General features: G+C 42.8%; 1 protein-coding gene across 1 annotated transcript in view; it reads left to right on the top strand.

Moving 5' to 3' along the window:
• The first annotated feature begins 492 nt into the window (after positions 1 to 492).
• Positions 493 to 19,764, top strand: part of LOC311129664 (E3 ubiquitin-protein ligase MYCBP2-like) — a 319,573-nt gene continuing 300,301 nt past the window's right edge. The window contains exon 1 of the mRNA XM_084162035.1: positions 493 to 1,145. Within this exon, the coding sequence (XP_084018161.1) occupies positions 883 to 1,145 (263 nt within the window). The 5' untranslated portion in view covers positions 493 to 882. The remainder of the gene's footprint in view (positions 1,146 to 19,764) is intronic.

Raw genomic sequence — 19,764 nt, 5'->3', positions numbered from 1 at the left:
CCCACTTAACTGAGACAGGTAGAACAGTTTTCTCTCTACAGCCCAACACTTGCAACATACCAGTGTCATATTATTATTATTTTCTCATAAATGACCTATTTCCTTTTCTTGTTGGTACAATAAAAGTGGTCATACATTGCAGTTTCCAGGCTCTGTCGTAGCCGGCCGTGACCGGGAGACCCATGGGGCGGCGCACAATTGTCCCAGCGTCGTCCAGGGTAGGGGAGGGAATGGCCGGCAGGGATGTAGCTCAGTTGGTAGAGCATGGCGTTTGCAACGCCAGGGTTGTGGGTTCGATTCCCACGGGGGGCCAGTATGGAAAATATAATGTATGCACTCACTAACTGTAAGTTGCTCTGGATAAGAGCGTCTGCTAAATGACTAAAATGTAAATGTAAATGAAATCCAGGCTTTTATTTCGAAGGTTTCCTCATTACCATACATGTTGACGTCATAATTTGTGCTGCTAGCAGAATGCTAGTGATGAGCAACAGGGAAGGATGATGAAGCTAAGATGGCAGCACAATTGAGGATGCTGCCTATTCGGGGTAAAGAAATACACAAGGAACAAACGAAAACAAAAGGCGACATGACACACTTTTTAAAGAGATTCTTGCTTTAATTCCAAAGACGAGATGGCTTGAGATTCGGAATTCCGGGAAACAAGTTCCGATTCCACGCTCTGGAATTGGAAGCCTATTTCGCAGTTGCACGGCGTTGGCTACGTTTGTGCAGTTTTAGGAGATACACTGGATGTAGCTGCATTTCAGGATGGACAAATGACGAGGTGTATGATTTTCGAATGACAGTTGGGATATAACTGCAAGCTATCTAGGTAGCTGTTATAATGTTGATGTAATATATGCATTGTTCTCCAAAACGATGATGTGTGCTGCTGCGGCAGCCGGTGGTGCCGGAGGGATTCTGCCATCCCAATTACCTTCGATGGGGCTAGGCATCAGGGTCATTTCTGGAGTTGGGGACGATTTCTCCTCCATTGGGTCGGGAATGGGTTCGTGTCAAACACTGGGAACCCAGTCGGATTGCCGAAGTCGGTACCAACTTCTACTCTCTGGGCGAGCTTTAGCGGAAAGATACAGGAATATTTATACCACGGCTATCAATGACAAGGAGCAAGGAGGAAGGTAGGTTGGATGGAATTGTGAAAATCCAAAATTGCAGTCCGAGCTAGCTTGCTAACGTTAATTAGCCCAACTACCGGCAGGGTTTTCACATCACCAATGCTGTTTGACTGCATGTTCACATAGTTAGTTAGCCAGGCTAACTTCCCTAGCTAGTTTGCTAGTAAGATACTTAGCGGTTCAGCAACTAGTTATGATAGCTGCTAGCGTTTGTGTCCAGTCGTAAGAATACTTTTATTGTGGGGTAACGTTACGGGTAGGTTAGTTTGCAGAAACCCTTCAATTCTGCTACTAAGTTATATCGGTAACTTAGCTAGCTAACGTTAGCTAATGAGTCGCTAGTTAACCTCTAGCTAGTGCGTTAGTTAGCATACCTAGCTAGATTTCCTCGCTAGCTTCGTTGTGTTGGTTGGTGTTATTTTTTACGCAGTATAACGTTACAGGGTTGTTAACTAACGTCAGAGTTACTCTTCGTATGATCAATGCTTTTGGGTGAATATGTGTAGGTAGCTAGTCTGTAAATTCGGAAAGGTAAACATAAACAAATAATGACGTCAATAGCTGCTCAATCATTTTTGGCACGTCACGTAGCCAAGGATCTAGCCAGTTCAGCTAGATATGTTTATGTGGATCGAACAGTGTGTGTGGGCCCAACGTCACAGGGCTAGAAGCAGCCCTTTCATTGAAAATGTGGCCTTACCTGGGAATATATATACCTGAATTCACATCCAGCGAGAATCATGTCACTCAGCTAGCTAGCTATACTTAATTGCGAAAACCATTAACTTATTATTATTGTATTAAGACGTTAGAGCATATCACTTAAGGGTGCGTATTTTGGATAGGGAAGGTGTGTGGATCAAATAATTAGGCTACATATAACTAATATTAACAGGATATAAATATTAATATAATCTCTGTGGTGTGGATAGCCCCATGCTCACTGGTGCAAGCGAATACATTACATACTTACGTCATCCAAATACCAAGTCAGTTATGTTTTTAAAATTTTGTTAGTCATTTTAGCAGACGCTCTTATCCAGAGCGACTTACAGGAGCAATTAGGGTTAAGTGCCTTGCTCAAGGGCACTTCGACAGATTTTTCACCTGGTCGGCTCGGGGATTAGAACCAGCGACCTTTCAGTTACTGGCACAAAGCTCTTAACCACTGAGCTACCTGCCGCCCTTTCGTGTATGTCACTTCCTTGTGCTCGATGGTCACTTCTACTGTGAACCTTCAGCGTGACTGTACCCATAGGGCCCTCAAATTCAAATATGGTCCTCGAAGCCAGTTCTACTGCATTTTTTAATTATTTTCCTCTAATCAGGGACTGATTTAGACCAGGTGGGTGCAATTAATTTTTAGGTAGAACAGAAAAACAGCAGTACTCCGGACCCTGTAGGGTAAGATTTGAATTCCCCTGCCCTAGAGCAGGGCTCCATACTAACATTTACCCCTGGTGGGTTGACAGGTTTTTCAGTTGGTCCCAACAATTTTTTTCTGCGGTGTCACTCAATATATATTTTTAAATCACAGTATACAGTCATTGACAGTGCTTTATAAAAGTGCAATTGACTACCAGCAGCATACCACACTGCATCCCACTGCTGGCTTGCCTCTGAAGCTAAGCAGCGTCAGTCCTGGTCAGTCCCTGGATGGGAGACCTGATGCTGGTGTTGGAGGGCCAGTAGGGGGCACTCTTCCCTCTGTTCTTAAGATCAAATGGGGACATCGCCCTGCGTAGGGTGCTGTTTATCGGATGGGACATTAAACAGGTGTCCTAATCCCATGGCATTTATCGTAAAAGTAATAATTTATTTAACTTGTATAGTGAAAGGGAAAGGTTGATACAACTGAATGCATTCAACTGAAATGTGTCTTCCGCATTTAACCCAACCCCTTTGAATCAGAGAGGCGCAGAGGGCTACCTTAATCGACATCCTGGGGAACAATATGTTCACAGATTTCACAACACACTGTGCCCTCAGGCCCCTACTCCACCACTACAACATATCTACAGTACAAAATCCATGTGTACGTGTGTGTGTATGCATGTCTGTGCCTATGTTTGTGTTGCTTTACAGTCCCCGCTGTTCCATAAGGTGTGTTTTTATCTTTAAAAAATATATATATATAATTATACTGCTTGCATCAGTTACTTGATGTGGAATAAAGTTCCATATAGTCATGGCTCTATGTAGGACTGTGCGCCTCCCATAGTCTGTTCTGGACTTGGGGATTGTGAAGAGACCTCTTGTGGCATGTCTTGTGGGGTATGCATGTGTGTCTTTATTTGGCTTTGGATGAAAGTCTGTATATGAGTAGGGGTGTTAACCCTGGTGTCCTAGCTAAATTCCCAACCTGGCCCCATTTCCATCATAGCCACCTAATCATCCCCCTGTAGCTCAGTTGGTAGAGCATGGCCACGGGGGGCCAGTATGAAAATGTATGCACTCACTAACTGTAAGTCACTCTGGATAAGAGCGTCTGCTAAATGACAAAAAATTTAAAAAATGTAAATAGCTGATGTGTGGTGAGTAGTCTCTCTAGACATCTGCGTTCCGTGGTGAGCGTTCTGGTGCAAATTGGTTGACGTGCATCACCCAAGTGGGTGCTATTTTTTTGGGAGGTGACGTGTAATGGAAATGGCAGATAAATATCGACAACATTTGTATCCTTTCGACAAGGGTGGATTTTTCTTTTGTCATACTTTCTTTATTGTGGCAAATGATGGAAACTGTGTTTTTTGAATAAATTATGATTGCTGAATAATTATGATGGTACGCGGGGCACGTGATATCATCACGTAACTATAAGCTCCACTTCACATTTAATTCTAAATGCCTACGGCTTGCAAAATATAACATTTCAACTATAAAAATAATGTTTCTTTGCAGGACAAGGATTTTCCTGACTTTCAAGAATGCCTGAATTGCTTCGCCTTCTTTTCTGGTTGGCTGGCAAGTTTCACTATCCAATTATTTCAGCTCTATAGGAGTGCGCGTTTAACCATAACACGGACCTTGGCGAAATGTTGGCACATGAGAATTATTAGAATATGGCAAATATTATTCAATTATTGGATTCTATCCATGCTGGCTTTCGCAGGCTACCTGAGACATGAAAAAGATAGGTGGGAGGGCATACTGTCGGCAAATTTATGAATGCACAATTTGCCTAAATGGCTAATGCAAACACGTCGACAACTATTTTTTTTTATTCAACACTAGGTTTTTACGATTACATTTGCTTTAGTAATTTGCCTTCTGTTACGTTTGTATGATTTGACAACGCTATACTCTGGGTGCGCTCTGTGCTTCCTGAGCGCACACTCTGTCGAGATAGCCTACTGCTGAAATGCGCTGAATTAATTGAGGGACATACCGCATGGAATTTATGAACGGCCTGTTTGGCAATTCACAAAAATGTAATTGCCGATCAAAGACTGTTACTCTATCATTCCTAAATTCAGTTTAATTTGCTCTGACATATTTGCAACCTATAAATTACAGAAAAAAAGTTAGGAATTTTCATGCGAGACAGGAGTCAGGATTTTGGGTATCAGTGGGATTGGGACTGGATAGGAAATAGCCTAGGCTCTAGGACAGGAGAAGATAGCATTTCCCCTCATGCCTCTCTGAGTTGTTAAGACTTCATGTCTGTGACAGAAACGCATATGTAGTGAATTATGCATAGACCTATCAAATTTGTGACCGTCTGAAGAGTCACAATGACAGCTCAAAGAGGCACACATTATTTTATAGGCTTATACTGAGGGGGTTTCCTGTAGGGTTTATTAACTGCATTTGGGTCGCATGTGCAGTCCGGCATTGTCAATTATGTGAGTGCTTTGAATTTATGGCGACTTTGTGTGGAATAAATACGCTAGGCTAAAGACTTCCATGCGATAACCTGTTTGGATAATGTGCTATTTTATTTTATGCTAATCTGAAGCTGCTCATGTTGTGTATTTTGTGGAATTGCATTAGTGCCGACATTGTGGGAATATTGTGTAATTTCCCGGGTCTTGTCATTATGTTTTTGGGGGAAATGTGAAGTGTGTTCCCGGGACAGATCCCGGTTATACATGTTAATCCCTAATGTTGATTTAATCACACATCACAATCTTGCACTAAAGAGGGGAAGGGCTTCTGTCTCTAATGCAGGGATCATCAACAAGACATTATTACAAATTTGTAGACTGCAAATTAACCACAAGAAACCCAAACAGATATAATGGTTGGGGGGACAATAAAACATGCGTGGGCTGCCAGTTGGGGAACCCTGCTCTGTAAGTCGCTCTGGATAAGAGCGTCTGCTAAATGACTAAAATGTAAATGTAATGTGACAGTGTTTCTCTGTATTCTCAAATGAACATTTCCTTTCTCTCTAGTTGTAAGATCTCCAATCTGTTTTATTTCATTGTCACTCTCTCAATATACAGTGGGGAGAACAAGTATTTGATACACTGCCGATTTTGCAGGTTTTCCTACTTATAAAGCATGTAGAGGTCTGTAATTTTTATCTTAGGTACACTTCAACTGTGAGAGACTGAATCTAAAACAAAAATCCAGAAAATCACATTGTATGATTTTTAAGTAATTCATTTGCATTTTATTGCATGATATAAGTATTTGATACATCAGAAAAGCAGAACTTAATATTTGGTACAGAAACCTTTGTTTGCAATTACAGAGATCATACGTTTCCTGTAGGTCTTGACCAGGTTTGCACACACTGCAGCAGGGATTTTGGCCCACTCCTCCATACAGACCTTCTCCAGATCCTTCAGGTTTCGGTGCTGTTGCTGGGCTATACGGACTTTCAGCTCCCTCCAAAGATTTTCTATTGGGTTCAAGTCTGCAGACTGGCTAGGCCACTCCAGGACCTTGAGATGCTCCTTACGGATCCACTCCTTAGTTGCCCTGGCTGTGTGTTTTGGGTCGTTGTCCTGTTGGAAGATGATACTTCGCCCCCAGTCTGAGGTCCTGAACGCTCTGGAGTAGGTTTTCATCAAGGATCTCTCTGTACTTTGCTCCGTTCATCTTTCCCTCGATCCTGACTAGTCTCCCAGTCACTGCCGCTGAAAAACATCCCCACAGCATGATGCTGCCACCCATTCTTCACCGTAGGGGTGCCAGGTTTCCTCCAGACGTGACACTTGGCATTCAGGCCAAATATTTCAATCTTGGTTTCATCAGACCAGAGAATATTGTTTCTCATAGTCTGAGAGTCCTTTAGGTGCCTTTTGCCAAACTCCAAGTGGGCTGTCATGGTCCTTTTACTGAGGAGTGACATCCGTCTGGCTACTACCATAAAGGCCTGATTGGTGGAGTGCTGTAGAGATGGTTGTCCTTCTGGAAGGTTCTCCCTTATCCACAGAGGAACTCTTGAGCTCTGTCAGAGTGACCATTGGGTTCTTGGTCACCTCCCTGACCAAGGCCCTTCTCCCCCGATTGCTCAGTTTGGCCGGGCGGCCAGCTCTAGGAAGAGTCTTGGTGGTTCCAAACTTCTTCCATTTAAGAATGATGGAGGCCACTGTGTTCTTGATCCTTCAATGCTGCAGATATTTTTTGGTACCCTTTCCCAGATCTGTGCCTCGACACAATCTACGGACAATTCCTTCGACCTCATCGCTTGGTTTTTGCTCTGACATGCACTCTCCACTGTGGGACATTAGTTAGACAGATGTGTGCCTTTCCAAATCATGTCCAATCAATTGAATTTACCACAGGTGGACTCCAAGTTGTAGAAACATCTCAAGGATGATCAATGGAAACAGGATGGACCTGAGCTCAATTTCGAGTCTCATAGCAAAGGGTTTGAATACTTATGTAAATAAGGTATTTTTGTTTTAAATTTTTTATAATTTGGAGAGGGAAAATCAGAACCTGTTATCATTTTGTCATTATGGGGTATTGTGTGTAGATTGTTGAATAAGGCTGTAACGTAACAAAATGTGGAAAATGGGAAGGGGTCTGAATACTTTCCGAATGCACTGTATGTTGTCAATTAAATGATACCAGTAGACAATGTATATGAGGCAATCCATATACCAAATTTTGTGCATGCCTTTTTAAGTTCTGACATACAACTGTTTAGTGCAAATCCAACCCTTGTAATTTAGGTACAGTATGAAAATAAGGAGATGACAATTAGACTAAAGGAGATGAGCATTACAGGTATCATTGAGGTACATTTTCTTTCATTAATTCAACCGATGTTGCTAGCAGAATTATTGCAGTTCCCATAGATCGACAGTACATGGTTGCTCTACACAGCTATTTTCTGACCTTGCGTAAGCTAGCAACTGGGCTAACACAGCTAACCTTTTAAGTCAATAATATGCTATTTATATTAACAGACTGGGCCGAAGGTTCACCTTCCAACAGGATAATGACCCTAAGCACACAGCCAAGACAGGAGTTGCTTCGGGACAAGTCTCTGAATGTCCTTTTAGTGCCCCAGCCAGAGCCTGGACTTCAACCCGATCGAACATCTCTGGAGACACCTGAAATAGCTGTGTAGCAATGCTCTCCATCCAACCTGACAGCGCTTGAGAGGATCTTCAGAGTAGAATGGGAGAAACTCCCCAAATACAGGTGTGCCAAGCTTGTAGCATCATACCCAAGATGACTTGAGGCTGTAATCGCTGCCAAAGGTGCTTCAACAAAGTACTGCGTTAAAGGGTCGGAATACTTATGTAAATGTGATAGTTTAGTTTGTAGTTTGTTGTGACAGTTTTTGCTTTGTCATTATGGGGTATTGTGTGTAGATTGAGAACCAGGGAACTTTGAGTAAAGCCAGTGTGTCTATGTATGCGGATGTTTCAACAGTACACACGTCAGCTACTACAAATCAAATCAAATTGTATTTGTCACATGCGCCGAATACAACAGGTGTAGACCTTGCAGTGAAATGCTTACTCACAAGCCCTTAACCAACAATGCAGTTTTAAGAAAGAATACCAATACAAATCTCACAAAAAATACAATCTAAAATAATTTAAGAACAGCTGTAAAAATAACAATAGCGAGGCTATATACAGTGGATACCGGTACCGAGTCAATGTGCGGGGGCACCGGTTAGTCGAGGTAATATGTACATGTAGGTAGAGTTATTCAAGTGACTATGCATAGATAATAGACAGAGAGTAGCAGCAGCATAAAAGGAGGGGGGGCATTGCAAAAAGTCTGGGAAGCCATTTGATTAGATGTTCAGGAGTCTTATGGCTTGGGGGTAGAAGCTGTTTAGAAGCCTCTTGGACCTAGACTCTTGGACGCTCCGGTACCGCTTGCCGTGCGGTAACAGAGAGAACAGTCTATGACTAGGGTGGCTGGAGTCTTTGACAATTTTTAGGGCCTTCCTCTGACACCGCCTGTTATAGAGGTCCTGGATGGCAGGAAGCTTGGCCCCAGTGATGTACTGGGCCGTACGCACTACCCTCTGTAGTGCCTTGCGGTCGGAGGCCGTGCAGTTGTCATACCAGGCAGTGATGCAACCAGTCAGGATGCTCTAGATGGTGCAGCTGTAGAACCTTTTGAGGATCTGAGGACCCATGCCAAATCTTTTCAGTCTCCTGAGGGGGAATAGGTTTTGTCGTGCCCACTTCACGACTGTCTTGGGGTGCTTGGACCATGTTAGTTTGTTGGTGATGTGGACACCAAGGAACTTGAAGCTCTCAACCTGCTCCACTACAGCCCCATCGATGTGAATGGGGGCGTGCTTGGTCCTCTTCTTTTTCCTGTAGTCCACAATCATCTCCTTTGTCTGAAATTACTACAACACTTAACAAAGAGCTGCAGTTAGTTTTAGAATGGGTGGCAAGGAATAAGTTAGTCCTAAATATTTAAAAAACGAAAAGTATTGTATTTGGGACAAATCATTCACTAAACCTCAACTAAATCTTGTAATGAATAAGGCGGAAATTTAGCAAGTTGAGGTGACTGAACTGCTTGGAGTAACCCTGAATTGTAAACTGTCATGGTCAAAACATATTGATACAACAGTAGCTAAGATTGGGAGATGTCTGTCCATAATAAAGCACTGCTCTGCCTTCTTAACAACACTATCAACAATGCAGGTCCTACAGGCCCTAGTTTTGTCGCACCTGGACTACTGTCCAGTTGTGTGTTCAGGTGCCACAAAGAGGGATTTAGGAAAATTACAATTGGCTCAGAACAGGGCAGCATGGTTAGCCCATAAAAGTACACGGGGAGCTAACATTAAAGATATGCATGTCAATCTCTCCTGGCGGCTCAAAGTGGAGGAGAGATTGACTTCATCACTACTTGTTTTTGTAAGAAGTGTTGACAAGCTGAAAGCACCGAGCTGTCTGTTTAAACAACTAGCACACAGCTCGGTCACCCATGCATACCCCACAAGACATGCCACAAGAGGTCTCTTTACAATCCCCAAGTCCAGAACAGACTATGGGAGGCGCACAGTACTACATAGAGCCATGACTACATGGAACTATAAAATCAGGTAACTGATTTAAAAAAACAGATACAAATATACCTTATGGAACAGCGGGGACTGTGAAGAGACACACGCAAAGGTACAGATACGCATACGCACACAAACTCTAGCACACGCCGTATACACACACGTACATTGTAATATTATTGTATGGTGGTATTATAGATTTTGTATTGCCGATATGTAGTGTTTTAATAATGTTTATATGATGTACGTTTTATTTTATTTTGTTTTATATGTTAAATAAGTGCCTTTTAAGTGTAGCTGCTGCCTTATAAAGGCCTTTTTACATCAGCAGATGTCACAAAGTGCTATACAGAAACCCAGCCTAAAACCCCAAAGAGCAAGCAATGCAGATGTAGAAGCACGGTGGCTAGGAAAAACTCCCTAGAAAGGCAGGAACCTAGGAAGAAACCTAGAGAGGAACCATGCTCTGAGGGGTGGCCAGTCCTCTTCTGGCTGTGCCGGGTGGAGATTATAAGAGTACATGGCCATTTTAAGGCCAGATTGTTCTTCAAGATGTTCAAACGTTCATAGATTACCAGCAGGGTAAAATAATAATCAGTGGTTGTAGAGTGTGCAACCGGTCAGTACCTTCAGGAGTAAATGTCAGTTGGCTTTTCATAGCCAAGCATTCAGAGGTCGAGACAGCAGGTGCGGTAGAGAGAGAGAGAGAGAGCGAGAGAGTCAAGCAGCAGGTCCGGGACAAGGTAGCACGTCCGGTGAACAGGTCAGTGTTCCCTATGTAATTTATTAAAGAACTTCAGAGAAATAGTTTCAATGATATTGATGGTATTGAAAAACCATCCCGTGGCTATTTTCAAATACCCCGCTGTATGGTATACTGGCCAAGCCTAGTGTATACTGCTGCCCCAAGATCAGTTAAGAGTCAAGACCTCTGAATGTTCGGCTATGAAAAGCCAACTGACTCCTGAGGTACTGACATGTTGCACCCTCTACAACCACTGTGATTGTGATTATTATTTGACCGTGATTGATTATTGCTCCCCCCAGAACATTGAAAAATCTATGTAATATTTATCTCCCCAGAACATGTTTATAGTGTTGAAAGTGTATAGTGGAGTCGTAACACCCTTAGAGCAGCGGAATCCTTTTCTGCAGGCAACTTTCTCCAATGTCATAAACTATCTGTTTGCCGGCTTCGTCACTGTCATGGTTTTACCATTACCTTATTGAAAACCATGTCTCTCGCCCAAACGGTTCAAAAGATATGAATGTGCACACGGCTGTACGTGCGAAAGTTCCTAAATGCAATTTGCGTGAAAACACTGTTATAAAATGCGCACCGCACGCGAGCGGATTCATGGACAGAGATGAAAATATCTGTTTGAAATCTAAAGATGCAACAAATATCAAGGATAATGCCTTTGGCTGCTAGACAATGAAAGAAAGTTGATTTTGAAAACCAATAGAACAGCAGAGCGCATATGAGGAGGTGTTTATAAAATATTTCCCTTAACATTTCTATGGTCGGATTTTGGCTTGGCTACTTTGAAGCAAGGTAATAATAATAATATGCCATTTAGCAGATGCTTTTATCCAAAGCGACTTACAGTCATGCGTGTATACATTTTAATTTTTTTGTGTATGGGTGGTCCCGGGGATCGAACCCACTACCTTGGCGTTACAAGCGCCGTGCTCTACCAGCTGAGCTACAGAGGACCACGATAATATGCCTCATAATATGAAGTAAAACGTCCAGGGTTCAAACAAGGAACAGGAAAAAATATGGCGACATTAATGATAGGCCTAACCGTCTAATGGTAGATGGAGAGGCTTTCCCAAAAACCTTCTCAATTAAATATTAACTAGCTACAATGTTGCCTGTGCCTGCCTGGCAGAATGATATCATGTTAATTTGCATCAATCCAGGGTGCATTTGTTTTGCAAACTCCATCTCGTGTGTGCATCAGAAACACGGCTAACCAAGCAACACTGGTAGGTGCATGCGCACTTGAATGAAAGGCTAACTACACAAAAAAATACATTACTTAGATTTTCCCCAGACCTCAAGTGGTGTTCTGATGTGGTTTATGCAGTTTTTGTAGACTTAGAACATCCCATTTTGTTTTTCTATTGAAAAAGTGTGACTTTGAGAGCGAAAATCAGAATAATAAAGTGAAAATCAGAAACCTGTGAATTTCTGGCACAGTTGACAGCCTCATTTATCTATTTCAATACTAGGCCTACTGTTAGCCTACTTTTCAATCACTGCCTTTAGTAAATGTTATATTTATTTTATATCTTTCCCATTAGTTGATGTATGTCAGTGGAACAATTCCCATTCCTTATGATGGGCTATCATATAGGATATTTAGTGTGCTTGTCAGCACTATTATTCCTCATACTTTTTTATTATCCCACTTCTCAGTTTTGCCTGTGTAACTAGGCCTACTTATTTGAAATCGAATATGGCAACTTGTGTCTTTTGAAAATAAATAGCTCAAACACAAAGGATCTTACCTATGTTCTCTAAGATGGCAAGTTTCTGCAACTTGTCAGCCTCAAACACCTTTGGATTGTTCTTGAAGATGGGGGGATTTCTGGGAAATTAATTGATATAGCGCAAACATTTTCAAACCCCCTGCACTTGGGAAATATACCCCCAGCAGGATTTTCAAGTCTTATTTTCAAGGGATAATTCACCCACGTAAAAATGTCCTTACCTTAAAAACTGTCTAAACAGACACGGCAATACTGCAATCCATGCTTTGGTTAGCCACTGCCACCAACTGTAAATATTAACATTTTCAAACCAAAACCAATAATATAATGTATTCCATTTAGCAGACGCTCTTATCCTAAGCGACTTAGTCATGCGTGCATACATTTTACGTATGGGTGGTCCCGGGAATCGAACTCACTATCCTGGCATTGTGAGCACCATGCTCTACCATGTACACTGAGAGCTAACATCAATGACATGCATGTCAATCTCTCCTGGCTCAAAGTAGATGAGAGATTGACTGACTGCATCCCTACTTGTCTTTGTGAGAGGTATTGACATGTTGGTAGCACCGAGCTGTCTGTTCAAACAGCTCAGACAACCATGCATACCCAACAAGACATGCCACCAGGGGTCTCTTCACAGTCCCTAAGTCCAGAACAGACTCTGAAAAATACACAGTACTACACAGAGCCATGACTAGATGGAACTCTATTCCACATCAAGTAAATCATGCAAGCAGTCAAATATGAAAAAAATTGATAAAATTACACTTTATGAAAAAAAGCGGACTGTGAAGAGACAAACGCACACAGGCACACACCTTAGCCAAATACACTGCTCAAAAAAATAAAGGGTACACTAAAATAACACATCCTAGATCTGAATGAATGAAATAATCTTATTAAATACTTTTTTCTTTACATAGTTGAATGTGCTGACAACAGTCACACAAAAATTATCAATGGAAATCAAATGTATCAACCCATGGAGGTCTGGATTTGGAGTCACCCTCAAAATTAAAGTGGAAAACCACACTACAGGCTGATCCAACTTTGATGTAATGTCCTTAAAACAAGTCAAAATGAGGCTCAGTAGTGTGTGTGGCCTCCACGTGCCTGTATGACCTCCCTACAACGCCTGGGCATGCTCCTGATGAGGTGGCGGATGGTCTCCTGAGGGATCTCCTCCCAGACCTGGACTAAAGCATCCGCCAACTCCTGGACAGTCTGTGGTGCAACGTGGCGTTGGTGGATGGAGCGAGACATGATGTCCCAGATGTGCTCAATTGGATTCAGGTCTGGGGAACGGGCGGGCCAGTCCATAGCATCAATGCCTTCCTCTTGCAGGAACTGCTGACACACTCCAGCCACATGAGGTCTAGCAAGAGGAACCCAGGGCCAACCGCACCAGCATATGGTCTCACAAGGGGTCTGAGGATCTCATCTCGGTACCTAATGGCAGTCAGGCTACCTCTGGCGAGCACATGGAGGGCTGTGCGGCCCCCCAAAGAAATCCCACCCCACACCATGACTGACCCACCGCCAAACCGGTCATGCTGGAGGATGTTGCAGGCAGCAGAACGTTCTCCACAGCATCTCCAGACTCTGTCACGTCTGTCACATGTGCTCAGTGTGAACCTGCTTTCATCTGTGAAGAGCACAGGGCGCCAGTGGCGAATTTGCCAATCTTGGTGTTCTCTGGCAAATGCCAAATGTCCTGCACGGTGTTGGGCTGTAAGCACAACCCCCACCTGTGGACGTCGGGCCGTCATGCCACCCACATGGAGTCTGTTTCTGACCGTTTGAGCAGACACATGCACATTTGTGGCCTGCTGGAGGTCATTTTGCAGTGCTCTGGCAGTGCTCCTCCTGCTCATCCTAGCACAAAGGCGGAGGTAGCGGTCCTGCTGCTGGGTTGTTGCCCTCCTACGGCCTCCTCCGCGTCTCATGATGTACTGGCCTGTCTCCTGGTAGCGCCTCCATGCTCTGGACACTACGCTGACAGACACAGCAAACCTTCTTGCCACAGCTCGCATTGATGTGCCATCCTGGATGAGCTGCACTACCTGAGCCACTTGTGTGGGTTGTAGACTCCGTCTCATGCTATCACTAGAGTGAAAGCACCGCCAGCATTCAAAAGTGACCAAAACATCAGCCAGGAAGCATAGGAACTGAGAAGTGGTCTGTGGTCACCACCTGCAGAACCATTCCTTTATTAGGGGTGTCTTGCTAATTGCCTATAATTTCCACCTGTTGTCTATTCCATTTGCACAACAGCATGTCAATCAGTGTTGCTTCCTAAGTGGACAGTTTGATTTCACAGAAGTGTGATTGACTTGGAGTTACATTGTGTTGTTTAAGTGTTCCCTTTATTATTTTGAGCAGTATACATTTAAACTCAGTTTTTCACAATTCCTGACATTTAATCCTAGTAAAAACTCCCTGTTTTAGGTCAGTTAGGATCACCACTTTATTTTAAGAATGTGAAATGTCAGAATAATAGTAGAGAGAATTCACATGAAGTTTACATGCACTCAATTAGTATTTGGTAGCATTGCCTTTAAATTGTTTAACTCGGGTCAAACGTTTCGGGTAGTCTTCCACAAGCTTCCCACAATAAGTTTGGTGAATTTTTGCCCATTCCTCCTGACAGAGCTGGTGTAACTGAGTCAGGTCTGTAGGCCTCCTTCCTCGCACACACTTTTTCAGTTCTGCCCACAAATGTTCTATAGGATTGAGGTCAGGGCTTTGTGATGGCCACTCCAATACCTTGCCTTTGTTGTCCTTAAGCCATTTTGCCACAACTTTGGAAGTATGCTTGGGGTCATTGTCCATTTGGAAGACCCATTTGCGACCAAGCTTTAACTTCCTGACTGATGTCTTGAGATGTTGCTTCAATATATCCACATAATTTTCCTTCTTCATGATGCCATCTATTATGTGAAGTGCACCAGGCCCTCCTGCAGCAAAGCACCCCCACCCCTGTGCTTCACAGTTGGGATTGGGTTCTTCGGCTTGCAAGCCTACCCTTTTTTCCTCCAAACATAACAATGTTCTATTTCTGTTTCATCAGACCAGAGGACATTTCTCCAAAAAGTACGATCTTTGTCCCCATGTGCAGTTGCAAACCGTAGTCTGGCTTTTTAATGGCGGTTTTGGAGCAGTGGCTTCTTCCTTGCTGAGCGGCCTTTCAGGTTATGTCGATATAGGACTTGTTTTACTGTGGATATAGATACTTTTGTACCTGTTTCCTCCAGCATCTTCACAAGGTCCTTTGCTGCTGTTCTGGGATTGATTTGCACTTTTCGCACCAAAGTACGTTCACCTCTAGGAGACAGAACGAGTCTCCTTCCTGAGCGGTATGACGGCTGCGTGGTCCCATGGGGTTTATACTTGCATACTATTGTTTGTACAGATGAACGTGGTACCTTCAGGCATTTGGAAATGTCTCCCAAGGATGAACCAGACTTATGGAGGTCTACAATTCTTTTTCTGAGGTCTTGGCTGATTTCTTTTGATTTTCCCATGATGTCAAGCAAAGAGGCACTGAATTTGAAGGTAGGCTTTGAAATACATCCACAGGTACACCTCCAATTGACTCAAATGATGTCAATTAGCCTATCAGAAGCTTCCAAAGCCATGACATCATTTTCTGGAATTTTCCAAGATGTTTATAGGCACAGTCAACTTAGTGTGATACAGTGAATTATAAGTGAAATAATGTCTGTAAACAATTGTTGGAAAAATTACTTGTGTCATGCACAAAGTAGATGTCCTAACCGACTTGCCAAAACTATAGTTTGTTAACAAGAAATTTGTGGAGTGGTTGAAAAACGAGTTTTAATGACTCCTTAATAAATACAAATGCAGTACCAAATGAGCTACAGAGGACCAATGTAAGTCAGTGCCGCCCAATTAATCAGTGCTTTAGACACAAAAATGATGAAATGTGCTGCTTTGTTTGTGGACCTGTCAAAAGCTTTTGATACTGTTGATCATGCTATTTTATTGAATAAGTTGTCCTTGATAGGCCTGAGCGCTGACACCTGTTCATGGTTTCATGATTATCTTAGTGACGGAACTCAGGCCATCGTGATTGATGGGGTTAAGTCAGAATATCTTGAACTACATAAAGGTGTTCTGCAGAGGTCGATACTAGACCTGTTCTTTTCACTATTTATATAAATGCTATTGGTCAATCTGTTAATTGTAAATTTCATCTATATGCGGATGATACTATTATGTACGCAATTGCCCCACTGTTGACCTGGCTGTGACAAGGCTACAGTCCGATTTTGCAGTTTTGCAGGAATCCCTTACTGATTTAAAACTCATACTTAATACGGGCAAAATGAAATGCATGTTTTCAAGTTCTCGTAAGATTGTTTCCGATGGATTACATTTTCACTCATCGGATGGTTCTATAATCGAACGAGTCCCTGCATACAAATATCTTGGTATTTGGATTGACAATGATTTATTGTTTAAACAACAATATCTGAGCTTGTTAAGAAACTAAGATTTAAAGTGTGCTTTTTTTTTGTCTCTCTAGTCAGCAGGAAGCAGATTGTGCAGTCAACCTTTCTACCCGTTCTTGATTATGGTGATACTATTTATCAAAGTGCAGCTGCCTCTACTCTTAAACCGCTGGATGCCGTTTTTCATAGCCCCCTTCGTTGGTTTTATTACTCATCACTGTATTCTATACCAAAAGGTTAGCTGGACCTCTTTGAAGTCAAGTAGATCACATCATTACGCTCTTCTTGTTTACAAAGCCCTGCTCCACAAACTTCCACAAACAAAAGTATGTGGACACCCCTTCAAATTAATGGATTTGGCTATGTCAGCCACACCCGTTGCTAACAGGTACAGTGGGGAAAAAAGTATTTAGTCAGCCACCAATTGTGCAAGTTCTCCCACTTAAAAAGATGAGAGAGGCCTGTAATTTTCATCATAGGTACACGTCAACTATGACAGACAAATTGAGAAAAAAAAATCCAGAAAATCACATTGTAGGATTTTTTATGAATTTATTTGCAAATTATGGTGGAAAATAAGTATATGGTCACCTACAAACAAGCAAGATTTCTGGCTCTCACAGACCTGTAACTTCTTCTTTAAGATGCTCCTCTGTCCTCCACTCGTTACCTGTATTAATGGCACCTGTTTGAACTTGTTATCAGTATAAAAGACACCTGTCCACAACCTCAAACAGTCACATCCAAACTCCACTATGGCCAAGACCAAAGAGCTGTCAAAGGACACCAGAAACAAAATTGTAGACCTGCACCAGGCTGGGAAGACTGAATCTGCAATAGGTAAGCAGCTTGGTTTGAAGAAATCAACTGTGGGAGCAATTATTAGGAAATGGAAGACATACAAGACCACTGATAATCTCCCTCGATCTGGGGCTCCACGCAAGATCTCACCCCGTGGGGTCAAAATGATCACAAGAACGGTGAGCAAAAATCCCAGAACCACACTGGGGGACCTAGTGAATGACCTGCAGAGAGCTGGGACCAAAGTAACAAAGCCTACCATCAGTAACACACTACGCCGCCAGGGACTCAAATCCTGCAGTGCCAGACGTGTCCCCCTACTTAAGCCAGTACATGTCCAGGCCCGTCTGAAGTTTGCTAGAGTGCATTTGGATGATCCAGAAGAGGATTGGGAGAATGTAATATGGTCAGATGAAACCAAAATATAACTTTTTGGTAAAAACTCAACTCGTCGTGTTTGGAGGACAAAGAATGCTGAGTTGCATCCAAAGAACACCATACCTACTGTGAAGCATGGGGGGTGGAAACATCATGCTTTGGGGCTGTTTTTCTGCAAAGGGACCAGGAAGACTGATCCGTGTAAAGGAAAGAATGAATGGGGCCATGTATCGAGAGATTTTGAGTGAAAACCTCCTTCCATCAGCAAGGGCATTGAAGATGAAACGTGGCTGGGTCTTTCAGCATGACAATGATCCCAAACACACTGCCCGGGCAACGAAGGAGTGGCTTCGTAAGAAGCATTTCAAGGTCCTGGAGTGGCCTAGCCAGTCTCCAAATCTCAACCCCATAGAAAATCTTTGGAGGGAGTTGAAAGTCTGTGTTGCCCAGCGACAGCCCCAAAACATCACTGCTCTAGAGGAGATCTGCATGGAGGTATGGGCCAAAATACCAGCAACAGTGTGTGAAAACCTTGTGAAGACTTACAGAAAACGTTTGACCTGTGTCATTGCCAACAAAGGGTATATAACAAAGTATTGAGAAACTTTTGTTATTGACCAAATACTTATTTTCCACCCATAATTTGCAAATGAATTTAATTTAAAATCCTACAATGTGATTATCTGGATATTTTTCTTCTCATTTTGTCTGTCATAGTTGACGTGTACCTATGATGAAAATTACAGGCCTCTCATCTTTTTAAGTGGGAGAACTTGCACAATTGGTGGCTGACTAATCATTTTTTCCCCACTGTATATAAATTCAAGCACACAGCCATGCAATCTCCATAGACAAACATTTGCAGTAGAATGGCCTTGCTGAAGAGTGCAGTGACTTTCAACGTGGCACCGTCATAGGATGCCACCTTTCAAACAAGTCAGTTCGTCAAATTTCTGCCCTGCTAGAGCTGCCCCGGTCAACTGTAAGTGCTGTTATTGTGAAGTGGAAACGTCTAGGAGCAACAACAGCTCAGCCAGGAAGTGGTAGGCCACACAAGCTCACAGAACGGGACCGCTGAGTGTTTAAGTGCGTAAAAAATGGTCTTTCCTCGATTGCAACACTCACTAACGAGTTACAAACTGCCTTTGGAAGCAACGTCAGCACAAGAACTGTTCGTCTGGAGCTTCATGAAATGGGTTTCCAAAGCCGAGCAGCTGCACAAATGCCTAAGATCACCATGCGCAATACCAAGCGTCGGCTAGAGTGGTTCCAGTGAAGTGAAATCTTAATGCTACAGCATACAATTACATTCTAGACGATTCTGTTCTGTGCATCCAACTTTTTGGCAACAGTTTGGGGAAGGCCCTTTCCTGTTTCAGAATGACAATGCCCCTGTGCACAAATTGAGGTCCATACAGAAATTGTTTTTCGAGATCGTTGTGGAAGAACTTGACTGGCCTGCTCAGAGCCCTGACCTCAACCCCATCGAACACCTTTGGGATGAATTGGAATGACGACTGCGAGCAAGGCCTAATCGCCCAACATCAGTGCCGACCTCACTAATGCTCTTGTGGCTGAATAGAAGGAAGTCCCTGCAGCAATGTTCCAACATCTAGTGGAAAGCCTTCCCAGAAGAGTGGAGGCTGTTATAGCAGTAAAGGGGGGACCAACTCCATATTAATGCCCATAATTTTGGAATTAGATGTTCGACGAGCACATACTTTTGGCCATGTAGTGTATCTACCTTTATCACTGTTAAGATTTAAAATGACAAGTAATCAAACCCATTCACAGGGTTGGTTAACTCTGGAGACTCATTTTGGTGTCTAGAGAGTTAGGTAGACAAGCTTTTGGTTTCCTTGCACCTTGCATGTAGAATGATCTACAATGCACTTTCAAATTGTAGGAATTGGTGGCTCTTTAAAGACGGTTGTGTCTTTAAAAAAAAAAAAAATGTATTTTGCTTTTCGTATATTTTTGTGTATAATAATCTGTAAATGAATGTGTAGTTTAA

Source organism: Coregonus lavaretus (assembly GCF_964263955.1).
Source record: "Coregonus lavaretus genome assembly, chromosome: 5".
In the NCBI taxonomy this organism is placed as follows: Eukaryota; Metazoa; Chordata; class Actinopteri; order Salmoniformes; family Salmonidae; genus Coregonus; species Coregonus lavaretus.
This window is presented reverse-complemented; position numbering and strand designations above follow the sequence as displayed.